Genomic DNA, 26,054 nt, shown 5'->3' with positions numbered 1-26,054 from the left:
GTTTAAATATGAAGAAATAAGTCTTTGAAGGGGGAAAACTGTTTTCTTTCCCTGTCTCTGGGCACATGTTCACAGGTACTCTACATGATGAGACTACCAAGCATCCCCTTGCAACACACCATACAAGAGGTCTCAGACATACTACTGTCATGCATGTACAAGCAAATATTGAAGTTTTGGACTTCTTATAAAGAGTGTTAAAGCAAGCTTATGTCTTTTTGCTAGAGGCTCTAGGCTAAGAGTATGGACAGTATTTAAGTTTTTATGAATCTTCCCTTCATAACAGAAATTTGATTTGCAGTTTAAGGAAGAGGAGTTAATATTCTTTAATTTCTTTAGGCTCTGAAGAAAGCTGATAAGCAAATTTTGGAGCCCCTGATGAATCTTGAGGTTACAGTGACTAGAGATTACCTCAGTCCTGTCCTAGCAGATCTGGCACAAAGAAGAGGGAACATTCAGGAAATCCAGACTCGTCAGGACAACAAAATTATTATTGGATTTGTTCCCTTAGCAGAAATTATGGTAGGTACTTTGTGACTAAATGTACTTTTTTACATAAATTGCTGGAGAAATCCAGGGGATTATGGCAGCATGGGGGGGGGGGGTGTCGGGGTGTCCCTTTCCATTCCTCCACAGAGGTTGAGGTGTGCTGTACCAAAATGTGTCACCAGCCTAAATGACCATTTTTCCATCCCAAGCAGTTATCTTACTTCTTCTGTTGCCGGCTTTCAGGCAAGTTTCATTCTCCTCCCCACCAGCCTCTCCTGCTAGGACAGGCACCTGAGTGCCAGCAGAGTCTTTTTACCAAATGTTGGGACCAAGGAATACTTCTGAAGCATACCCACACTACTGGTTTTCTGTCATCCACAATACTTACCAAATTTTTCCTGATAATGGTCAAAGGTTCTGCAGGAAGAGACTTGAGGCTTAACTTTGCAGAGATAACTGACTTAAAATTATTTTAATTAGGGTTATTCAACTGTGCTTCGAACGTTAACATCAGGCTCAGCTACCTTTGCCTTAGAGCTGTCTAATTATCAAGCCATGAATCCTCAAGACCAAAGTACACTGCTCAGCCAGAGAAGTGGCTTGTCCTAAGTCCTCGGAGAGAAACTCGGGAGTACCTACCTACTTCATTTTCAGTAAGAACAACTGAAAAGGTAGAACTTGAAACAGACAGTGGCACTGGTGCTGCCCATTCTATTTTATAGAATGAGAAACGTGCTTTGATGTCGAAGGTTAATGTACCTGAACTGTATTGTGTATCTAGGAAGTTATTACTGCCGGTAGTCAAGATTCAGTCTTTTGGAATATACTGAGTGAGAGATATCACGAGGTTTTTGGTTGGCTGATTTTAAGCTTCTCTCACAGGAAAGATGTCCGTCTTCTATGTATAATAAGATGGAGGTTCAATCAATAAAGAGATTTTATTCAAAAACATGATTTTTATTCAAAAACATGATTTTTAAAATCAAGCTGATCGTGGTACAGATGACTGTGGGCATTTTCCCCTATTTTTCTTCTGTTTCAGCTCATTTTTACATTCTGTCCTCGTGGTCACAATATCCAGTAAAGACAGGTTCTGCAGCTATTCCTCGTCTGTAGGACAGGTAAAGTACAAACAAAAGATGTTTTAGATTGATATAACTCATCTCCATCTTAAGGAACTTAATAGCTCAAATCAGAATCACTAAACCATACCACTAATTATTGAAGAGAGATTCATAATGGAGTTCTAAGTTATAGCAAAATTTAATATATCTATAAAACAGTTTAAAGTCCAAGCATATCTTCTCCTTATAGGTACTGGAAATAGTTCCCAATTTCTCCTAATTAAATCACAGCCTCTTAGGTGACATACATTTCTATTTATAGAAAAAAAAACCCAATAAGCCATCTAACACTAAATAAGGTTAAAACTCACCCTGTACTTAATAGTATCCTAGCTTGAAAAATAAATCTGTCTTACCTGAGCATTCTGCAGCGGTGAATTTTTAGTCTCCTGTAGGCATCCTCTAGGCTTCTGACGTCTTTGTGACTCCAGAGTCTCTCACCAACCGCACTTGCCCGAGGCCTAAAATTTAAACCACATGTGCCCCAATGTAGTTTTCTGTTTTCTTAAATAAGCAAACCACATGCTTGGGGAAGTTCCTAGTGGTTTCCTACTTGGGTGCAGAAGGAAAACTCAGGCACCTTAATTCAAATGTTATCACTTAAATTCCATACCATAATCTTGGAGTAAGATTAGTTGCATCCACATACTCTCCCCATAGACAAGCTTCTCCACCAATGACAAGTTTTTTCTGTTCCTGAGAACCTAGATTAAAATCATTGATGTAAATTAGGTAGTTGCAACTTGAGGCCTATATACAGAGGCAATGCTGATTTCTATTGTTATCTTAGGGCAACATTTCTCTCCTGTTAAGCAGGACGTTGGGAGATATTCATGGCTGTGGCACAAAAAATGGTGGCCAACTTTATTGCCACGGCTGACCCCATGGTTCACATAGTATTTGTTAGCATATGTTAACTAATGTGGCAGTCTGGTAGTAAAGATACCATTTTATTAAAGAGACTATATAGTAATTACGACTTTTTGATTCTCAGAAAATGCTTTTTAGAGAAACAGTTATGTCAATTCCAAATAGACCTACAGTTTTGAAACTCTTTTAAACAGCAAAATACTTTTCCTCAAAGGAAATTTTATATTAAAGTCTGGTGTACAAAAATGGACAAAGGAGAACTGTTCTTAATGAAGGGGGTTTGAGAGTCTGGAGCCCCACCACTCAGACATGCCCACCCCCAAGGATGCCTCCTCCTCAGAACCCGGAAGCCACTGAACAGGACGGGATCCCTGCTTAGGTGTCTTGCATTGGAGAGGCAGCTCAGAGTAGGAGATACAAGGTTAATGCAGTCAGGCATCTTTAAATGCATAGTGATAACAAGTCTTATCAGTGAAAATGGAGAGAAAAATCTAAGGGAATCTACTTTTGAAGTTCTTTCATTTAGGGAAGAATGTAGTTTCTTTCACAGAGTTTAAAATGATATTGTAGTTGGTCTGTTTAAGTACACACAAACAAAAGCAAGGGTCAAACATAAAAGGGAGGATAGTTGGTAGATGCTACCTAGGTAAGGATTCCCTGGAGGGAGGGGAGGGAAAAAAACCTAACAAATCAAGTAATGATGGTTGCTTCACTTACCCTCAAAACTAAGAGGGTCCACGGCATAGTATTGTTTCCAGTCTTGTCCATAACTGATCCAGTCTAAGTACCAAGGAGCAGAAAGGATCACAGGGAAGCCAGCTTCTGTAACTTTACTTTGTTCCTGAGTATAGTCCTCCATTTTCCACACTTGAATTACTGTGCCTGGCATGAGCTATTAAAGTCACAAATCACAATATATATTATTAGATCTCACAACTACAGTAGATGAAATTACCAGTCCGAGGCATTGTAGCTAAGAAAATAACTTAAGATCCTTGAAAAAAGCAGCATTTCCTTTTTTCCCTTCTCTTTAGAATTAATAGCAAATGCTATTTGTTGTAGGGACTTAGAAGTTTCATCAACCTTAAGGTTGGATATTTAACCTTTGTCTACATATGATACCATATAGGTGTAATGAATTAAAGGTTTTCATCCCATTTCTACCCCACTATTGTACTTACTTTGGAACTCTGAGGATGCCACTGACCCTTCTGGAAAGATAATACTAGTAGCTGGACTTGCAGTTGCCCCCAAAGGAAAATAAAGAATTCTGAGTATGTCAGAAATGCCATTTAAAAGTGTACATTGACAATTTTACTTAAAACAAAACTATCTTAACAGCAGTAAAGACTTATTTATGTTTGTTCTGCCCTTCTGGAAAAAGGAACGGTCTTCAAAGTATTTCAATTTATGATTAAAAATGAGATGGCGGGGGAGGAGGGGAGATGGGGGAGGAGGGGAGATGGGAGAGATGAGGAGGAGGTGGCGCTGAAGAATGAAGTAAATGGAAGAAATCAGATCAATACCATTATCACTGGTCTCAGTGTTACAGCTCAAATGGAAAGGTAAGCTCATTTCCCCAGCATTACAGGGAAGCTTCATTACAGGGTTCTTCATTAGGGTTCCTTCCATCCAAGGAAGTATTAAAGTATTAAGTCTCTCATATTATCAAAACCAAATGCAGTCTTAATACTTCTCACCTTGCTTGCATCATCAAAAACTTCTTGCCAGACTATGGAGTTCTTGTTTCTGGCTGAAATCATATCCAGAACCCTACCATTGAAAAAATTACAAAGTTATTTCAGATCACAAGCTTACCAATATGTGTACAGAATGCACATTTTTATCCCAAGAACTCCAACACTGAGAGGTGCCTCTCAGTATAGCACAGCTTTACAGCAGAACTAGCTAAAGCTGGGTGGTGACCCATGTGGTTCCTTCTTTCTAGCACGTGGCTCAGAACCTGACACAGCAGAGGGGTTCAAGTCAATTGCAGAATGAATGAGCTAAGCATACCCCAAAGATAGGAAGATGGGGCAACTCAAAAGGAAGTGTATAAACAGCAATCTTTGTAATTTCATGGGTATCTTAGAATAAAGGAAACTAGAAACTAGTTAACTAAATAACTTCCAACAGTGTTGACAATCAATTCACAAATATTTCCTGATGTTCAGACAATGGCAGGTGCTCTGCAGGCTAAAAAAATTAGACTATCACACAAAAAGCTGAACAGGAAAAGGCTAGAATCTGGGCTTGCTCAATGCAGGAGTTGGCAAGCTATAGCCTGCAGCCTGTTTTTGTATGGCTCTTGAGCTGAGAATGGTTTTTACATTTGTAAAGCATTGTTTAAAAAATAAGAGTATGCAAAAAAAAAGTATGTAACCATATGTGCCCCACGAAGTCTCCCATATTTACTGTCTGGCCCTTCAGAGAACAAGTTTACTGCACCCTAGCATAGAGCAGCACTGTCTACTAGACCTTTATGCAGTGATGGAAATGTTCTATATATGCACTTTCCAGTATAATAGCCACTAGCCTCATCTAGCTGTTCAACACCTGAAATGTGGCTAATGTGACTGAGGAACTGAATTTTTAATTTTCTTCAATTCTAATTTAAATACAAACAGCCACATGTGGCTGTGGCTACCATACGAGACAGCACAGGTATAAAGTAAAAGAAATGCTCCGGCGTTGACAAAAGGGACTGAATTCCAGAGGATGGATGGTGACGAAGACTTCGCAGGGCAGCCAGGGCTCTGAGCTGAGTTCTTAGAACAGATGACTGTTATCCTGTGTTTCAACAGTTACTGCAAAAGGATCAGAGTCACCATGTTATTGATTTAAAGAAAATAGTGGCTATTGCTCCCTCCTTTATGATTTTTCATCTATACTTTGTGTAACAAAGAATATAACATCTACACTTTGGCAAGGAGTGGAGAGAAAATGAAAAAGTAGTACTAAATGACAGCTTAAGCTTTTACAAAAGGCATTGATGAAATAAAAACAGAAGTAGGCTTTAAAGTAACTTACGCTTGCATATAGAAGGACTCTAGTTTCTTAAAATTTCTGCCAAAGCCTTTGTCCCTCATGAAATCCTGGATTTCTGGATTGGATGCCCTTAAATAAAAAGTGATCAAAATTTCATTAAAAGTTCAATACGCCCCATCTTTTTAAAGCAGCATATATCCGTAACATCTTATACACATGTAAAACTATTAAATTTTGTAGAGTAAAATAAACCTAAAAACTTAATTATGAGTTATCTTAGCTTTCCACTGCAAATAATTTTTTTCTAGAAGCTGATTTCCTATAAAAATGGTTTTCCCTAACCTCCCACCTCTCTCCTCCGTCTGAGGCTATTTGCAAAGAGGACTTTTACTTGAAAAATCTCTCCCACTTAATCATTACCCTCTTTCACTAAAGCTATTCTTGTTCACTCTCAGTCTTTTTTTTTTAATTCCCATTTCTTTCTGCATCTTAATTCTCCTTCCTAAAAGCTTTTACTTTGTCATACCACCCATATGTACATTCTACAGAAATCCACCATCTCACGAGTTGTGTTGCCAAGTTAAAACCGTACAGAGATGTTACCCCAAATCTTCCCTTTTCATGTGGAGACCTCTACACCTACTTCAAATGCAACAGCTTTTAGAAATAGGGGGGTTTTAACAAATTTTCATACCAACAATGAAAATCTACTTCATCTCCTCCCAAATGAATGAATTCATCTGGAAACACGGTACTAATTTCTTTGAAAAATTTAGACAGGAAGCTGTAAGTTGTATTCCAAATAGGGTTTATAGGTCCAAAAGCCCCAGATGGCTCTTTTCCATTATAACATGGAGTCAGGAGGTCTTTCTGGCCTGGAAGGAAACATGGAGAATCTTTTCTAAAGAAGTATTTCAGTCACAAAGACATGGCTTTGCACATGATTATATTACTTTATTTTGTTGAAGCCAAAAGAGATTTTATACAGAAAAAGATAAACGTGTTAACTAAGAGTTACTATGATAATTTCTTCCAAATAAGAATTGTTTCCTGAATACTATCCCTGTACCTCTTTTGTTTCCCTTTCCATCAGCCTCTGAGATTTTACCCATTTCAAATATTATCTCAAATATTAATGACTCCCAAATCTAAACCTTGCCCCAATCCTTTTGTCTCGAGCTTCAAACCATATTTCAAAGTCCCTGCTGAACACAACTAGATATCCTAGCTTCACTTCAAATATAATCTAACAAAAACCAAATTGTCTTCCCCAAACTCCTTCTGTAGCCTCTCCTGATTTTCACATACTGGTAAGCGAGACACCGTCCTCCTAAGTCTCTTGTCCCTCTCCTCCTGGAGTCAGTTGCCAAGTTCTATGGGTTGTATTTCCAGAATGTCTCTCAGTTCTGTATATTATTTTCCATCCCTGCTATCACCATTCTGGTCTAGGACCTTCAATCTCCTCCCCCTTCCAATCTGTCACTTTCACATAGGATTCCCTGAAGTGTGGCTCCCATCATGTCACTCTTCTACTCTGTAACTTTTACTGGCTTCCATGTGTCCTGATGAATCCCACATTCCTCACCCAAGGCCCTCTACACTACTTTTTCAGATTCATTTCCCACTGTACTCCATGTCTATTCTAATAATACTTATTGCACAATTATAAATGCTAGGTGTGGTGCTATGTGCTTTACATTCATTCTTTAATCTTCAAAAAAAAAATTACATGATAGCTACTGCTAATACTCCCATTTTAGAGACGGGAAAACTGAGGATGAGATGTTCTGACTTGCCCAAGGTCACTCAGTTTATAAACGCCAGAAGCAGGATTTAAATCCAGGCAATCTAGCTCCAGAGCCAGTTCTTAAGCACCCGACAGTACAACTACTCTCTGCTGCACTGTACTCCAGCTAAATTGCCTTTCCTGTTATTCCCTCTACCAGAAACATGAATATATTCTTTGATCTCTCAAAAGCATTTTAAGTGTTACTTCATTCATGTAATGTTTAATTCACTTATGCATTCTACTTGTTGTAATCATTTCTTGTTTTCCTTTATCCCTTGTGTTTATACTTTAGGCAATGCCTAGATAGTGACTTGCTCACAATAGACACATAATAGTTACTGAATTACAACTATCAATAGTTTGCACAACCTTTGTGCAAATCACAAGTAAGAACAAAATGAGCAAACACGAAGTCATGAGATGCAGGACCTCAAATGTTCATTTTCTGCAACTCATAAAACACGCTCCTTACCTTCTCCCCAAGATTGCGTATGTCCAGGGCTATCAAATTCTGGCAGGATCCGAATCCCTCGTAATCGGGCATATTCAATCACCATACGGACATCGTTTGGAGTATAAACATGAGACGAAGAATAGCTTCCCTGTAAAAGCCATATTTCTTAAAATGTATTAACTGTTTACAGTTCTGTTTGTACTTCAGTATCTGCTGGCAGATTTTTCAAGTATTACAAAGTATAAAATAGTCTTATGTGATGTTGGATGACTCATTTAAATTATTTGTTTACTGTATCTTATCAATAAGCTCTCAGCACACTTTGGGTTAATTCCAGATTTACTGATAGGACTGTCTATCTCTACCAGCACCTCATTTCAGCAATGTCTACCGTCAGGCTGTTTCAACCTCATGTAACTGTACGACAAAACAGAAATGTTTGACTCCGAAGTGAAAATTCTGAATACACTGCCCTTGTCAGTTTTAGAATCAAAATTCACACATTATTACAAAGCACAGCTGTTGTCTTTCAAAGTCACTTTAATTACTGTCAGCTTTAAAAATTCCCCGAGATGCTCTGATAAGTGACCTGTTTTTTTTTTGTTTGTTTTTTTTTAAGATTACCCTTGGTCCTACTATATAGGTCCTTGAAAAATTAGAACTCAATATTGGTGGTAGCTAAAGATAAAGGTCCATTAAAGGTGTTACCATGGCACATTTCTCAAGGTATAAATATATAAATATAAATAAATGCTTAACTTCTAAAAAGTAGTCTTGCCCTACCCCCATCCTCAACATCAAATTTGTATTGAATCAAGACTAGATCTAACCACCAGTTTACAGTAAATACAGGAGACAGAAGAACATATTGACACTGGGAATGCAACCAGCAAAACCCAGACTGTGGGAACCTATAGGACAAACTGAGCTTAGTTTCCTCAATGAAAATAATAAATTATAAGAAAAAAAAAAGAGATGAGCAGGGATGGGCAGCTATATATAAAAGAGAACAGACATATTAACTGACCACAATGTATGGACCTTATTTGCATCCGAATGCAAATTTTTTTGAAAAGAAAAAGGCACTTGGGGAAACATGAATAATGACTGGCTATCTGGATTATTGCTATTTTTTTAGCTGTGATAACGAACTATAACTTTTTAAACAGGCCTTTTTACCAATAAGATATGATGTCTGGGATTACCTTCAAAATAATGGAGGGGGTATAGGTGATACAAGACTGGCCATTACTTGATTCCTGAGGCTGACTGATATGGAAATGGGAATTCATTAAATTCTACTCTGTATATGTTTGAAGTCTTCCATATTAAAAGCAAACAACAGGAGTGCTGCTAGGATTTCAACCCAAACTACATCAAAACCTTGGAGAAAGTTTTGGAATTGTGGCCAGAGGACAACATTTAGGGTCTTGGCTCTGCCTCTTCCTAACTACAACTTTGGATGAGGCATACAGCTTCTCTCGGCTGTCAGTGACTGGCCTTGTACTAGAGGGGGATTCAACTAGATGGTATCGAGGCTCACTCCCAGCTTCACTGGTCTATAATACAGTGAATCTGAACACTCCTAAGACCACCATTATTTTCCAAGAAGGAGCCGTTATCTGTAAGATTCCTGGCTTCATACAGTTTTTCAGAGAGAAAAGAAGTTGTCATTTATAGAATTCGAAACAATTCTGTTTAAAACAAATATACAGTTGGACTACTTGGTAAATATAATTACTTAACCTTATGTTAATCACGAATGCTTCAGGTCTCCTACATTCATTAAGGTTTTTAAATTTTTATTTGTATAGCCCCTAGAGATTGCTTACATTTATGATAACATAACAATCACAAAACCACAACAGTTTTGTGGATCTAAAATGCTCAGCCGCAGCCTATTAAAAACATTTAAAACCACAAATATCTTCTTTTTTTTTTTTTTTTTTTTGGCCACACTGACCAGGGATCTAACCCACACCCCCTGCAGTGGAAGCATGGAGTCTTAACCACTGGACCGCCAGGGAGGTCCCCCAAATATCTAACTTTTACACGTCAATTCTATCCGTAAGAAGAAACATTTAAGCTGCAAACTTCTAATGAAACTATGCCAAAAAATTCTTTTTGTACACCAACAACAATAACATGAATTACTCACTTTTTTGCTTAATCCAGGAAAAGTGACGCTCTGATAAGGGAAAGACTGGTCATCTACTATGTGCCAGTGGAGAACATTAAACTTATTAAAAGCCATGGCATCCTGCAAGCAAACATGTTAAAAATTTAAATACCTTAAAACCACAATGAGATTATCAGCGAACACTGTCAGAATGGCTATCATCAAAAAGAACACAACCAATGTTGGCGAGGGTGTGGAGAAAAGGGAACCCCTGTACACTGTTAGTGGGAATATAAATTGGTGTAGCCACTGTGGAAAACAGTTTGGAGGTTTCTCAAAAAACTAAAAATAAAGCTACCATATGACCCAGCAATCCCCACTCGCTCCTGGGTATACATACCTGAAAAAAACAACACTACTTTGAAAAGATACATGCACCCCAATGTTCGTAGCAGCATTACTTACAATTGCCAAGATATGGAAGCAAGCTACGTATCCGCCAACAGATGAATGGATAAAGATGTGGTGTATATATATACAATGGATTACTACTCAGCAATAAAAAAAATTTTGCTGTCTGCAACAAGATGGATGGACTTGGAGGGCATTATGCTAAGTAAAGGAAGTCAGACAGAAAGATATGTATGATATCACTTATATGTGGAATCTAAAAAATACAACTAGTGAATATAACAAAAAAGGAAGCAGATTCACAGATAAAGAGAACAAACCGAGTGGGGAGAGAGAAGGAAAAAAAAATCACATACCACAGATACATTATACAATCCAATTTACTTATCTGCATCCAGGATTGTTTCCAATGTGTCTGTTTCCTTTTAAAATTTACTTTTTCAACAAGGGAAGGATGTGAAGAAGTATAAATTCCTTATCTTATATTCTTTACATGGCATGTTGCTTTTCAAAAAGCCTATACAGAATTCTTATTTATTCTAAACAGTAAGCTATAACTTTGCCCTATGGGAAGGGAGCAAGCTTATAAATTTCCAGTAAGTATTTAGGGGTTAGCCAAGAAGGAAAATAGTTCTTGGCTACCACTACTACTGTGTTTGGGAATGCAGCAGAGGAAAAATGGGACTTATAATTCCCACAATTCTCAGATTTGAGTGCCAACCCTTCCTTACAGATGAAAGAAATTCAGTACAAACACAGTACAATTCTAATTAAAATTCTCAAATTTGGGGGGAAATTGACATTGATTTTATGTACACTCTGGAGGAATAAACAATATAATATGTATACAAAATATAAAAGACTATATGAAGAAGATGAAAAATGATAAGGGGGAGAGATTTGCCCTATCAGAGAATCAAAACTTATAGCCTCCCTTCTCCTTATGATGTGGCCAAGATGGCAGAGCAGGAAGACCCTCCTGCTCACCTCCTGCCACAGACACACCAAAATTACAACTATTAACAGAGCAATTATTGATGAGAATGACCTGAAAACTAGCAGAAAAGACTTTTCCACAACTAACAGTATAAAGAAGAAACCACAAGGAGACAGGTAGGTGGGTCAAGACCCACACCCCAGACTACGTGACCCACAAATGGGAGGATATCACAGTTGCAGAGGTTCTCCGCAAGGGGTGAGGAATCCGAGCCCACATCAGGCTCTGCAGCCTGGGGTCCAACACCGGGAAAAAGAGCCCCCCAAAACATCTGGCTTTGAAGGCCAGCAGGGCTTGCATATGGATGAGCTGGCAGGCTGTAGGAAACAGACTGTGCTCTTAAAAAGCATATGTAGATTCCTCCTCCAGTGTGGGAGAACGAGGAGTTCGCATCTCCCCACAACTAGGGCACCTGGCAGATGTTGGTGGGGGACCTCGATACCCAAGGAGATGGGAGGAACCCCCGAGCAACCGGGTAGGACATGTGGGGGAGTGAGGGGGGAGGAGAAGTGGAGGCCGGACAGGACAGGCACCCCTGAGGGGTGGGTGGGAGAGGGGAGGGGTTCCCACACCTGGAGGGACCCTCAGGGGCTTGGAGGATCAGTGGGGAGCACGCCTAGTGTTTCCCTGCCCAATCAGGCCCGGGGAAGCCTGCTGGGCTCCCGGGCCAGGGCCTCCACTATCTGAGGCCCCCTCCAGGCTGCGTGGCTCCTAGGGGTGTAGGACAGAGGCGGGGAGGAGAAGAGAGGTGGATGGGGAGGGGCCCTCTGGGATTGGAGGATCAGGGGAGATGCGGAAGGCGTTTACCCCGCCCACTCAGGCCCCGGGAAGCCTGCTGGGCTCCTGGGCCTGGTCCTCTGTTCTCCAGGGTCCCCTCGGGCCTCGCGGGTCCTAGAGGTGTGGGAGGGAGGGAGGGAGGAGCGGGAAAGAGGAGGCAGATGGTGGCGGGGGAACCCCCAGGACCGGAGGATCAGGGGAGGCCTGGCGGGCATTTCCCCTGCCCACTTGGCCCCAGGAATCCTGTTGGGCTTCCAGGTCTGGTCCCCTGCTTTCCAGGGCCCCCTCTAGCCATGGGGCCTAGGGGCATAGGAGGGGGGTGGGGAGAAGAAGAGAGGCCAACGGGGAGGGACCCTCCAGGATCGGAGGATCGGGGGGAATGCGTCTAGCATTTCCCCTGCCCACTCAGGCCCAGGGAGCCTGCTGGAGTCCCAGACCTGGTCCTCTGCCCTCAAGGCCAGAGGCACTCCTGGGCCCCTCCTGCTGCATTGAACCTAAGCTCCACCCCCGAAGGGCCTTTTCAGCCCAGCCTAAGCATAGGCCCCGCCCACCACCTAAACCCCGCCTCCCACAGCCAAGGCCTTTTCCAGCTATTTTTCCCCTTTTTGCTTTTTTACCTTCCAGTTGTTTCATCTATATTTTTATTTTTTCTAACATATCTGTTAGTTTTCTAATCTTATTTTCTTTTTTACTCTTTGTTATTCTTCAGCTCCTTTTTTTTTTTTTTTTTTGCCACCCTGCATGGCTTGCAGGATCTTGGTTCACGAGCTGGGGGTCGTGCCTGAGCTCCTGTGGTGGGAGCTCCAAGTCTGAACCACTGGACTAACAGAGGACCTCAGATCCCAGGGAATAACTCACTGGAGTGAGGTCTCTCAGAGGTCCTCATCTTGGCACCAGGACTCAGCTCTACCCAACAGCCTACAAACTCCAGTGCTGGAAGCCTCAGGCTAAACAACCAGTAACACAGGAACACAATCCCACCCCAGAAAAAAAAAAAATGAGATGACAAAAAAATATGTCACAGATGAAGGAGCAAAATAAAAACCTACAAGATCAAATAAATGAAGAGGAGATAGGCAACCTACCTGAAAAAGAATTCAGAGTAATGATAGTAAAGATGATCCAGAATCTTGGAAACAGAATGGAGGCATGGATTGAGAAAATACAAGAAATGTTTAACAAAGATCTAGAAGAACTAAAGAACAAATAAACAGAGATGAACAACACAATAACTGAAATGAAAAATACACTAGAAGGCATCAATAACAAAATAACTGAGGCAAAAGAACGAATAAGTGAACTGGAAGACAGAATGGTGGGAATAACTGCCAAGGAGCAGAATAAAGAAAAAAGAATGAAAAGAATTGAAGACAATCTCAGAGACCTCTGGGACAACACTGAACACACCAACATTCGAATTATAGGGGTCCCAGAAAAAGAAGAGAAAAAGAAAGGGTCTGAGAAAATATTCAAAGAGATTATAGTGGAAAACTTTCCTGACATGGGAAAGGAAATAATCACCCAAGTCCAGGAAGCACAGAGAGTCCCATACAGGATAAACCCTAGGAAAAACACACCAAGACACATGTAATCAAACAAACAAAAATTAAATTCAAAGAAGAAATATTAAAAGCAGCAAGGGAAAAGCAAAAAATAACGTACAAAGGAATCCCCACAGTTATCAGCTGATTTTTCAGGAGAAACTCTGCAGGCCAGAAGGGAGTGGCAGGATATACTTAAAGTGATGAAAGACAAAAACCTACAGCCAAGATTACTCTACGCAGCAAGGATCTCATTCAAATTTGACGGAGAAATCAAAAGCTTTACAGACTAGCAAAAACTAAGAGAATTCAGCACCACCAAAGCAGCTTTACAACAAATGCTAAAGGAACTTCTCTAGGCAGGAAACACAAGAGAAGAAAAAGACCCAGAAAACAAACCCAAAACAATTAAGAAAATGGGAATAGGAACATACATATTGATAATAACCTTGAATATAAATGGATTAAATGCTCCAAGCAAAAGACACAGACTGGCTGAATGGATACAAAAACAAGACCCATATATATGCTGTCTACAAGAGACCCACTTCAGACCTAGGGACACATACAGACTGAAACTGAAGGGATGGAAAAAGATATTCCATGCAAATGGAAATCAAAAGAAAGCTGGAGTAGTAATAATCTTATCAGATAAAACAGACTTTAAAATAAAGACTGTTACAAGAGATAAGGAAGGATACTACATAATGATCAAGGGATCAATCCAAGAAGATATAACAATTATAAATATTTATGCACCCAACATAAGAGCACCTCAATACATAAGGCAAATGCTAACAAGCATAAAAGGGGAAATAGACAGTAACACAATAATAGTAGGGAACTTTTACACCCCACTTACACCAATGGACAGATCGTCCAAACAAAATATATAAGGAAGCACAAGCTTTAAATGACACAATAGACCAGACAGATTTAATTGATATTTATAGGACATTCTACCTGAAAGTGGCAGAATACTCTTTCTTCTCAAGTGCACAGGGAACATTCTCCAGGATAGATCACATCTTGGGTCACAAATCAAGCCTCAGGAAATTTAAGAAAATTGAAATCATATCAAGCATCTTTTCTGACCACAATGCTATGAGACTGGAAATCAATTACAGGAAAAAAACTGTAAAAAACACAAACACATGGAGGCTAAACAGTGCACTACTAAATAACCAAGAGATCACTGAAGAAATCAAAGGAGAAATTAAAAAATACATAGAAACAAATGACAATGAAAACACGACGTCCCAAAACCTATGGGACACAGCAAAAGCAGTTTTAAGAGGGAAGGTTATAGCAATTCAATCTCACCTCAAGAAACAAGAAAAATCCCAAATAAACAATCTAACCTTACACATAAAGCAACTAGAGAAAGAACAAAGAAAACCCAAAGTCAGTAGAAGGAAAGAAATCATAAAGATCAGAGGAGAAATAAATGAAATAGAAACAAAGAAAACAATAGCACAGAAAAATAAAAGTTGGTTCTTTGAGAAGAAAAACAAAATTGATAAACCTTTAGCCAGACTCATCAAGAAAAAAAAAGGAGAGGATGCAAATCAATAAAACTAGAAATGAAAAAGGAGAAATCACAACTGACACCGCAGAAATACAAAGGATTATAAGAGATTACTACAACTATATGCTAATAAAATGGACAACCACGAAGAAATGGACAAATTCTTGGAAAGGTACAATTTTCCAAGACTAAACCAGGAAGAATTAGAAAATATAAACAGACCTATCACAAGTAATGAAATTGAAACTGTAATTAAAAATCTTCCAGCAAAGTCCAGGACCAGATGGATTCACATGTGAATTCTATCAAACATTTACAGAAGAGCTAACACCTATCCTTCTCAAACTCTTCAAAAAACTGCAGAGGGAGGAACACTCCCAAATTCATTCTACGAGGCCACCATCACCCTGATACCAAAACCAGGCAAAGATATTAAAAAAAAGAAAATTACAGACCAACATCACTGATGAACATAGATGCAAAAATCCTCAACAAAATCCTAGCAAACAGAATCCAACAACACATTAAAAGTATCATACACCACGATCAAGTGGGATTTATCCCAGGAATGCAAGGATTCTTCAATATACACAAATCAATCCATGTGATACACCATATTAGTAAATTAAAGAATAAAAACCATATGATCATCTCAATAAATGCAGAAAAAGCTTTTGACAAAATTTAATACCCATTTATGATAAAAACTCTCCAGAAAATGGGCATAGAGGGAACCTACCTCAACATAATAAAAGCCATATATGACAAACCCACAGCAAACACCCTTCTTAATGGTGAAAAACTAAAAGCATTTCCACTACGATCAGGAACAAGACAAGGATGTCCACTCTCGCCACTCTTATTCAATGTAGTTTTGGAAGTCCTAGCCACGGCAATCAGAGAAGAAAAAGAAATAAAAGGGATACAAATTGGAAAAGAAGTAAAACTTTCACTGTTTGCAGATGACATGATACTATACATAGAAAATCCTAAAGATGCCACCAGAAAACTACTAGAACTAATCAATGAATTTGGTAAGGTTGCAGGATACAGAATTAATGCACAGAAATCTCTTGCATTCCTATACACTAACAACAAAAAAATCAGAGAAAGAAATTAAGGAAACAATCCCATTTACCATCATGACAAAAAGAACAAAATACCTAGGAATAAACCTACCTAAGGAGGCAAAAGACTTATACTCAGAAAATGATAAAACACTGATGAAAGAAATCAAAGATGACATAAACAGAGAAACATACCATGTTCTTGGATTGGAAGAATCAATATTGTGAAAATGACTATACTACCCAAAGAAATCTGCAGATTCAATTCAATCCCTATCAAACTACCAATGGCATTCTTCACAGAACTAGAACAAAAAATTTTACAATTTGTATGGAAACACAAAAGACACCAAATAGCCAGAGCAATCTTGAGAAAGAAAAATGGAGCTGGAGGAATCAGGCTCCCCAATTTCAAAGTATACTACAAAGCTACAGTAATCAAGACAGTGTGGTACTGGCACAAAAACAGAAATATAGATCAATGGAACAGGATAGAAAGCCCAGAGATAAACCCACGCACATATGGCCACCTTATTTATGAAAAAGGAGGCAAGAACATATGATGGAGAAAAGACAGACTCTTGAATAAGTGGTGCTGGGAAAACTGGACAGCTACATGTAAAAGAATGAAATTAGAACTCTACCTAACACCATACACAAAAATAAACTCAAAATGGATTAAAGACCTAAATGTAAGACCGGACACTATAAAACTCTTAGAGGAAAACATAGGAAAAACACTCTTTGACATAAATCATAGCAAGATCTTTTTTGACCCACCTCCTAAAGTAATGAAAGTAAAAACAAAAATAAACAAATGGTACCTAATGAAACTTAAAAGCTTTTGCACAGCAAAGGAAACCATAAATAAGACGAAAAGACAACCCTCAGAATAGGAGAAAATATTTGCAAATGAAGCAGCTGACAAAGGATTAATCTCCAAAATATACAAACAGCTCATGGAGCTTAACAGCAAAAAAACAAACAACCCAATTAAAAAATGGGCATAAGACCTAAATAGACATTTCTCCAAAGAAGACATACAGATGGCCAAGAGGCACATGAAAAGATGCTCAACATCACTAATTATTAGAGAAATGCAAATCAAAACTACAAAGAGATATCACCTCACACCAGTCAGAATGGCCATCATCAAATGCTGGAGAGGGTGTGGAGAAAAGGGAACCCTTTTGGACACTGGTGGGAATGTAAATTGATATAGCCACTATGGAGAACATTATGGAGGTTCCATAAAAAACTAAAAATAGAACTACCATATGGGCCGAGGGAGGGGCAAGATGGCGGAAGAGTAAGACGCGGAGATCACCTTCCTCCCCACAGATACATGAGAAATACATCTACACGTGGAACTGCTCCTACAGAACACCCACTGAACGCTGGCAGAAGACGTCAGACCTCCCAAAAGGCAAGAAAATCCCCACGTACTTGGGTAGGGCAAAAGAAAAAAGAAATAACAGAGACAAAAGAATAGGGACGGGACCTGCACCAGTGGGAGGGAGCTGTGAAGGAGGAAAGGTTTCCACACGCTAGGAAGCCCCTTCGTGGGCAGAGACTGCGGGTAGCAGAGGGGGGAAGCTTCGGAGCCACGAAGGAGAGCGCAGCCACAGTGGTGCGGAGGGCAAAGCGGAGATTCCCGCACAGAGGAGCGGTGCCGACCAGCACTCACCAGCCCGAGAGGCTTGTCTGCTCAGCCGCCGGGGCGGGCGGGGCCTGGGAGCTGGGGCTCGGGCTTCGGTGCTAGCCGGGAGGGAGTCCGGGAAAAAGACTGCAGCTGCCAAAGAGGCAAGAGAATTTTTCTTGCCTCTTTGTTTCGCGGCGCGCAAGGAGAGGGGATTCAGAGCGCCACCTAAACGAGCTCCAGAGACGGGCGCGAGCCGCGGCTATCAGCGCGGATCCCACAGCAACAGGGACGCAGAGGGAAAAACGGAGAGATTCCCGCACAGAGGCTCGGTGCCGAGCAGCACTCACCAGCCCGAGAGGCTTGTCTGCTCACCCGCCGGGGCGGGCGGGGGCTGGGAGCTGAGGCGCGGGCTTCGGTCGGATCCCAGGGAGAGGACTGGGGTTGGCTGCGTGAACACAGCCTGAAGGGTCTAGCGCACCACAACTAGCCGGGAGGGTGCACGAGAAAAAGTCTGCAGCTGCCGAAGAGGCAGGAGACTTTTTCTTGCCTCTTTGTTTCGCGGCGTGCAAGGAGAGGGGATTCAGAGCGCCACTTAAACGAACTCCAGAGACGGGCGCGAGCCGCGGCTATCAGCGCGGACCCCAGAGACGGGCATGGGACGCTAAGGCTGCTGCTGCCGCCACCAAACAGCCTGTGGGCGAGCACAGGTCATTCTCCACACCGCCCCTCCCGGGAGCCTGTGCAGCCCGCCACGGCCAGGCTCCCGTAATCCGGGGACAACTTCCCCGGGAGAGCGCACGGCGCGCCTCAGGCTGCTGCAACGTCACGCCGGCTTCTGCGCTTCTGCCGCCGCAGGCTCGCCCCGCCTCCTCCGTACCGCTCCCTCCCCCCGGCCTGACTGAGCCAGAGCCCCCGAATCAGCTGCTCCTTTAACCCCGTTCTGTCTGGGCGGGGAACAGACGCCCTCAGGGAACCTACATGCAGAGGCGGGTCCAAATCCAAAGCTGAACCCCGGGAGCTGTACGAACAAAGAAGAGAAAGGGAAATCTCTCCCAGCAGCCTCAGAAGCAGCGGATTAAAGCTCCACAAACAACTTGATGTGCCTGCATCTGTTGAATACCTGAATAGACAACGAATCATCCCAAATTTAGGAGATGGACTTTGGGAGCAGGATATATTAACTTTTCCCCTTTTCCTTTTTTTTGTGAGTGTAGATGTGTATGCTTCTGGGTGAGATTTTGTCTGTATAGCTTTGCTCTCACCGTTAGTCCTAGGGTTAGGTCCGTCCGTTTTTTTTGTTTGTTTTTTTTTTTGGCTTAAAATTTTTTTTTTTCCCTAATAAATGTTTTCTTAATAATTTTTTCCTTATTTTCTATTTTTAAAAAAATTTTTAATAAGTTTTTTCATATTTTTTATTTTAAAAAATTAAAAAATTTTTTTTCTTAATAAATTTTTTCTAAATAATTTTTTTCTTATTTTTAGTATAAAAAATTAATAAATCTATTTTTAAAAATTAAAAAATTTTTTTTCTTAATAAATTTACTCTTAATAATTTTTTTTTCTTATTTTTTATTATAATTGCTTTATTTTATTTTATTTTATTTTATTTTATTTTATTTTATCCTCTTTTTTTCTTTCTTTCCATTTTTTCTCCCTTTTATTCTGAGCCGTGTGGATGAAAGGCTCTTGGTGCTCCAGCCAGGCATCAGGGCTGTGCCTCTGAGGTGGGAGAGCCAACTTCAGGACACTGGTCCACAAGAGACCTCCCAGCTCCACGTAATACCAAACGGCAAAAATCTCTCACAGATCTCCATCTCAACATCAAGACCCAGCTTCACTCAACGACCAGCAAGCTACAGTGCTGGACACCCTATGCCAAACAACTAGCAAGAGAGGAACACAGCCCCATCCATTAACAGAGAGGCTGCCTAAAATCATAATAAGGCCACAGACACCCCAAAACACACCACCAGACGTGGACGAACCCACCAGAAAGACAACATCCAGCCTCATCCACCAGAACACAGGCACTAGTTCCCTCCACCAGGAAACCTACACAACCCACTGAACCAACCTTAGCCACTGGGGACAGATACCAAAAACAACGGGAACTACGAACCTGCAGCCTGTGAAAAGGAGACCCCAAACACAGTAAGATAAGCAAAATGAGAAGACAGAAAAACACACAGCAGATGAAGGAGCAGGGTCAAAACACACCAGACCTAACAAATGAAGAGGAAATAGGTAGTCTACCTGAAAAAGAATTCAGAATAATGATAGTAAGGATGATCCAAAGTCTTGGAAATAGAATAGACAAAATGCAAGAAACATTGAACAAGGACGTAGAAGAACTAAAGAGGAATCAAGAAACGATGACAAGCACAATAAATGAAATTAAAAATACTCTAGATGGGATCAATAGCAGAATAACTGAGGCAGAAGAACGGATAAGTGACCTGGAAGATAAAATGGTGGAAATAACTACTGCAGACCAGAATAAAGAAAAAAGAATGAAAAGAACTGAGGACAGTCTCAGAGACCTCTGGGACAACATTAAACGCACCAACATTCGAATTATAGGGGTCCCAGAAGAAGAAGAGAAAAAGAAAGGGACTGAGAAAATATTTGAAGAGATTATAGTTGAAAACTTCCCTAATATGGGAAAGGAAATAGTTAATCAAGTCCTGGAAGCACAGAGAGTCCCATACAGGATAAATCCAAGGAGAAACACACCAAGACACATATTAATCAAACTATCAAAAATTAAATATAAAGAAAACATATTAAAAGCAGCAAGGGAAAAACAACAGATAACACACAAGAGCATCCCCATAAGGTTAACAGCTGATCTTTCAGCAGAAACGCTGCAAGCCAGAAGGGAGTGGCAGGATATACTTAAAGTGATGAAGGAGAAAAACCTACAACCAAGATTACTCTACCCAGCAAGGATCTCATTCAGATTTGATGGAGAAATTAAAACCTTTACAGACAAGCAAAAGCTGAGAGAGTTCAGCACCACCAAACCAGCTTTACAACAAATGCTAAAGGAACTTCTCTAGGCAAGAAACACAAGAGAAGGAAAACACCTACAATAACAAACCCAAAACATTTAAGAAAATGGGAATAGGAACATACATATCGATAATTACCTTAAATGTAAATGGATTAAATGCTCCCACCAAAAGACACAGACTGGCTGAATGGATACAAAAACAAGACCCATATATATGCTGTCTACAAGAGACCCACTTCAGACCTAGAGACACATACAGACTGAAAGTGAGGGGATGGAAAAAGATATTCCATGCAAATGGAAATCAAAAGAAAGCTGGAGTAGCAATTCTCATATCAGACAAAATAGACTTTAAAATAAAGACAATTACAAGAGACAAAGACGGACACTATATAATGATCAAGGGATCGATCCAAGAGGAAGGTATAACAATTGTAAATATTTATGCACCCAACATAGGAGCACCTCAATACATAAGGCAAATACTAACAGCCATAAAAGGGGAAATCGACAGTAACACAATCATAGTAGGGGACTTTAACACCCCACTTTCACCAATGGACAGATCATCCAAGATGAAAATAAATAAGGAAACACAAGCTTTAAATGATACATTAAACAAGATGGACTTAATTGATATTTATAGGACATTCCACCCAAAAACAACAGAATACACATTTTTCTCAAGTGCTCATGGAACATTCTCCAGGATAGATCATATCTTGGGTCACAAATCAAGCCTTGGTAAATTTTAAAAAATTGAAATCGTATCAAGTATCTTTTCCGACCACAACGCTATGAGACTAGATATCAATTACAGGAAAAGATCTGTAAAAAATACAAACACATGGAGGCTACACAATACACTACTAAATAACGAAGTGATCACTGAAGAAATCAAAGGGGAAATCAAAAAATACCTAGAAACAAATGACAATGGAGACACGACGATCCAAAACCTATGGGATGCAGCAAAAGCAGTTCTAAGAGGGAAGTTTATAGCAATACAAGCCTACATCAAGAAACAGGAAACATCTCGAATAAACAACCTAACCTTGCACCTAAAGCAATTAGAGAAAGAAGAACAAAAAAACCCCAAAGCTAGCAGAAGGAAAGAAATCATAAAGATCAGATCAGAAATAAATGAAAAAGAAATGAAGGAAACAATAGCAAAAATCAATGAAACTAAAAGCTGGTTCTTTGAGAAGATAAACAAAATTGATAAACCATTAGCCAGACTCATCAAGAGAAAAAAGGAGAAGACTCAAATTAATAGAATTAGAAATGAAAAAGGAGAAGTAACCACTGACACTGCAGAAATACAAACGATCATAAGAGATTACTACAAGCAACTCTATGCTAATAAAATGGACAACCTGGAAGAAATGGACAGATTCTTAGAAATGCACAACCTGCCGAGACTGAACCAGGAAGAAATAGAAAATATGAACAGACGAATCACAAGCACTGAAATTGAAACTGTGATTAAAAATCTTCCAACACACAAAAGCCCAGGACCAGATGGCTTCACAGGCGAATTCTATCAAACATTTAGAGAAGAGCTAACACCTATCCTTCTCAAACTCTTCCAAAATATTGCAGAGGGAGGAACACTCCCCAACTCATTCTACGAGGCCACCATCACCCTGATACCAAAACCAGGCAAAGATGTCACAAAGAAAGAAAACTACAGGCCAATATCACTGATGAACATAGATGCAAAAATCCTCAACAAAATACTAGCAAACAGAATCCAACAGCACATTAAAAGGATCATACACCATGATCAAGTGGGGTTTATTCCAGGAATGCAAGGATTCTTCAATATACGCAAATCAATCAACGTGATACATCATATTAACAAATTGAAGGAGAAAAACCATATGATCATCTCAATAGATGCAGAGAAAGCTTTCGACAAAATTCAACACCCATTTATGATAAAAGTCCTGCAGAAAGTAGGCATAGAGGGAACTTTCCTCAACATAATAAAGGCCGTATATGACAAACCCACAGCCAACATTGTCCTCAATGGTGAAAAACTGAAACCATTTCCACTAAGATCAGGAACAAGACAAGGTTGCCCACTCTCACCACTATTATTCAACATAGTTTTGGAAGTGTTAGCCACAGCAATCAGAGACGAAAAAGAAATAAAAGGAATCCAAATCGGAAAAGAAGAAGTAAAGCTGTCACTGTTTGCAGATGACATGATACTATACATAGAGAATCCAAAAGATGCTACCAGAAAACTACTAGAGCGAATCAATGAATTTGGTAAAGTAGCAGGATACAAAATTAATGCACAGAAATCTCTTGCATTCCTGTATACTAATGATGAAAAATCTGAAAGTGAAATTAAGAAAACACTCCCGTTTACCATTGCAACAAAAAGAATAAAATACCTAGGAATAAACCTACCTAAGGAGACAAAAGACCTGTATGCAGAAAATTATAGGACACTGATGAAAGAAATTAAAGATGATACAAATAGATGGAGAGATATACCATGTTCTTGGATTGGAAGAATAAACATTGTGAAAATGACTCTGCTACCCAAAGCAATCTACAGATTCAATGCAATCCCTATCAAACTACCACTGGCATTTTTCACAGAACTAGAACAAAAAATTTCACAATTTGTATGGAAACACAAAAGACCCCGAATAGCCAAAGCAATCTTGAGAACGAAAAATGGAGCTGGAGGAATCAGGCTCCCTGACTTCAGACTATATTACAAAGCTACAGTAATCAAGACAGTTTGGTACTGGCACAAAAACAGAAATATAGATCAATGGAACAGGATAGAAAGCCCAGAGATAAGCCCACGCACATATGGTCACCTTATCTTTGATAAAGGAGGCAAGCATATACAGTGGAGAAAAGACAGCCTCTTCAATAAGTGGTGCTGGGAAAATTGGACAGGTACATGTAAAAGTATGAAATTAGAACACTCCCTAACACCATACACAAAAATAAACTCAAAATGGATTAAAGACCTAAGTGTAAGGCCAGACAATATCAAACTCTTAGAGGAAAACATAGGCAGAACACTGTATGACATAAGTCACAGCAAGATCCTTTTTGACCCAGCTCCTAGAGAAATGGAAATAAAAACACAAATAAACAAATGGGACCTAATGAAACTTAAAAGCTTTTGCACAGCAAAGGAAACCATAAACAAGACCAAAAGACAACCCTCAGAATGGGAGAAAATATTTGCAAATGAAGCAACGGACAAAGGATTAATCTCCAAGATTTACAAGCAGCTCATGCAGCTCAATAACAAAAAAACAAACAACCCAATCCAAAAATGGGCAGAAGACCTAAATAGACATTTCTCCAAAGAAGAGATACAGATTGCCAACAGACACATGAAAGAATGCTCAACATCATTAATCATTAGAGAAATGCAAATCAAAACTACAATGAGGTATCATCTCACACCGGTCAGAATGGCCATCATCCAAAAATCTAGAAACAATAAATGCTGGAGAGGGTGTGGAGAAAAGGGAACACTCTTGCACTGTTGGTGGGAATGTAAATTGATACAGCCACTATGGAGAACAGTATGGAGGTTCCTTAAAAAACTAAAAATAGAACTACCATATGACCCAGCAATCCCACTACTGGGCATATACCCTGAGAAAACCATAATTCAGAAAGAGTCATGTACCAAAATATTCATTGCAGCTCTGTTTACAATAGCCAGGACATGGAAGCAACCTAGGTGTCCATCATCGGATGAATGGATAAAGAAGATGTGGCACATATATACAATGGAATATTACTCAGCCATAAAAAGAAATGAAATGGAGGTGTTTGTAATGAGGTGGATGGAGTTAGAGTCTGTCATACAGAGTGAAGTAAGTCAGAAAGAGAAAAACAAATACAGTATGCTAACACATATATATGGAATCTAAGGGAAAAAAAAAAAAAAAAAAAGAGGTCATGAAGAACCTAGTGGCAAGATGGGAATAAAGACACAGACCTACTAGAGAATGGACTTGAGGATATGGGGAGGGGGAGGGGTGAGATGTGACAGGGTGAGAGAGTGTCATGGACATATATACACTACCAAATGTAAAATAGATAACTAGTGGGAAGCAGCCGCATAGCACAGGGAGATCAGCTCGGTGCTTTGTGACCACCTAGAGGGGTGGGATAGGGAGGGTGGGAGGGAGGGAGATGCAAGAGGGAAGAGATATGGCAACATATGTATATGTGTAACTGATTCACTTTGTTGTAAAGCAGAAGCTAGCACACCATTGTAAAGCAATTATACTTCAATAAAGATGTTAAAAAAAAATAAAAAAAAAAATAAAAAAAAAAATAAAAAAAAAAAAGAACTACCATATGACCCAGCAATCCCACCACTGGGTATATACCCTGAGAAAACCATAATTCAAAAGGACACATGTACCCCAATGTTCACTGCAGCACTATTTACAACAGCCAGGACATGGAAACAACCTAAATGTCCAACAACAGATGAACGGATAAAGAAGATGTGGTACATATATACAATGGAATATTACTCAGCCATAAAAAGTAACGAAATTGGGTCATTTGTAGAGACGTGAATGGACCTAGAGTCTGTGATACAGAGTGAACTAAGCCAGAAAGAGAAAACCAAATATCATATATTAACACATATATGTGGAATCTAGAAAAAATGGTACAGATGAACCTATCTGTAGGGCAGGAATAGAGTCGTAGACGTAGAGAACAGACGTGGACATAGGGAGGGGAAAGGGAGGGTGCGACAAATTGGGAGATTAGGTTTGACATAAATACACTACCATGTGTAAAATAGATAGCTAGTGGGAACCTGCTGTATAGCATAGGGAGCTCAGTTTGGTGCTCTGTGATGTCCTAGATGGGTGGGATGGGGAGGGCAGGAGGGAGGTCCAAGAGGGAGGGGATATGGGTATACATGTGGCTGATTTGCTTCATTGCACAGCAGAAGCTAACACAACATTGTAAAACAATTATCCTCCAATTAAAAAACAAAACAAAACAAAACACATTTAAAATCTTACAGGCTCTGAGTCCCAAGTCAGAGGCAGTAATTTGTAAGGAGCCTGGGTCAGACCCACTTGCTGATCTTAGCCTCTCAGAGAGGCAGGAGACAACTGGGACTCCCCCTGGGAACAAAGACACTGGAGGGAACCACTTCAGGGAGCTTGTTGTACCACGAGGACAGTGGTGCTGTCAAGTGCTATTTTGGAGTCCTCCCTCTAGA

The 26,054-nt window shown here is 39.9% G+C and overlaps 2 protein-coding genes across 4 annotated transcripts in view; one reads left to right on the top strand and one right to left on the bottom strand.

The window, feature by feature from the left end:
• GFM2 (GTP dependent ribosome recycling factor mitochondrial 2) overlaps positions 1-1,440 on the top strand; it is a 47,598-nt gene extending 46,158 nt beyond the window's left edge. For all 3 annotated transcript variants that reach the window (XM_061189361.1, XM_061189362.1, XM_061189363.1), the window contains 2 exons: positions 340-522; positions 970-1,440. In XM_061189361.1, coding sequence (XP_061045344.1) covers positions 340-522; positions 970-1,098 — 312 coding nt within the window. In that variant the 3' untranslated portion in view covers positions 1,099-1,440. The remainder of the gene's footprint in view (positions 1-339; positions 523-969) is intronic.
• Positions 1,409-26,054, bottom strand: part of HEXB (hexosaminidase subunit beta) — a 41,423-nt gene continuing 16,777 nt past the window's right edge. Inside the window, exons 5-13 of the mRNA XM_061189364.1 lie at positions 9,873-9,974; positions 7,733-7,862; positions 6,166-6,346; positions 5,514-5,600; positions 4,184-4,256; positions 3,201-3,375; positions 2,227-2,317; positions 1,970-2,074; positions 1,409-1,599 (exon numbers count right to left, since the gene is read on the bottom strand). Of these exons, the coding sequence (XP_061045347.1) occupies positions 1,539-1,599; positions 1,970-2,074; positions 2,227-2,317; positions 3,201-3,375; positions 4,184-4,256; positions 5,514-5,600; positions 6,166-6,346; positions 7,733-7,862; positions 9,873-9,974 (1,005 nt within the window). The 3' untranslated portion in view covers positions 1,409-1,538. The remainder of the gene's footprint in view (positions 1,600-1,969; positions 2,075-2,226; positions 2,318-3,200; positions 3,376-4,183; positions 4,257-5,513; positions 5,601-6,165; positions 6,347-7,732; positions 7,863-9,872; positions 9,975-26,054) is intronic.

The sequence above is a fragment of the Eubalaena glacialis genome, chromosome 4 (genome assembly GCF_028564815.1).
Source record: "Eubalaena glacialis isolate mEubGla1 chromosome 4, mEubGla1.1.hap2.+ XY, whole genome shotgun sequence".
NCBI lineage: Eukaryota > Metazoa > Chordata > Mammalia > Artiodactyla > Balaenidae > Eubalaena > Eubalaena glacialis.
This window is presented reverse-complemented; position numbering and strand designations above follow the sequence as displayed.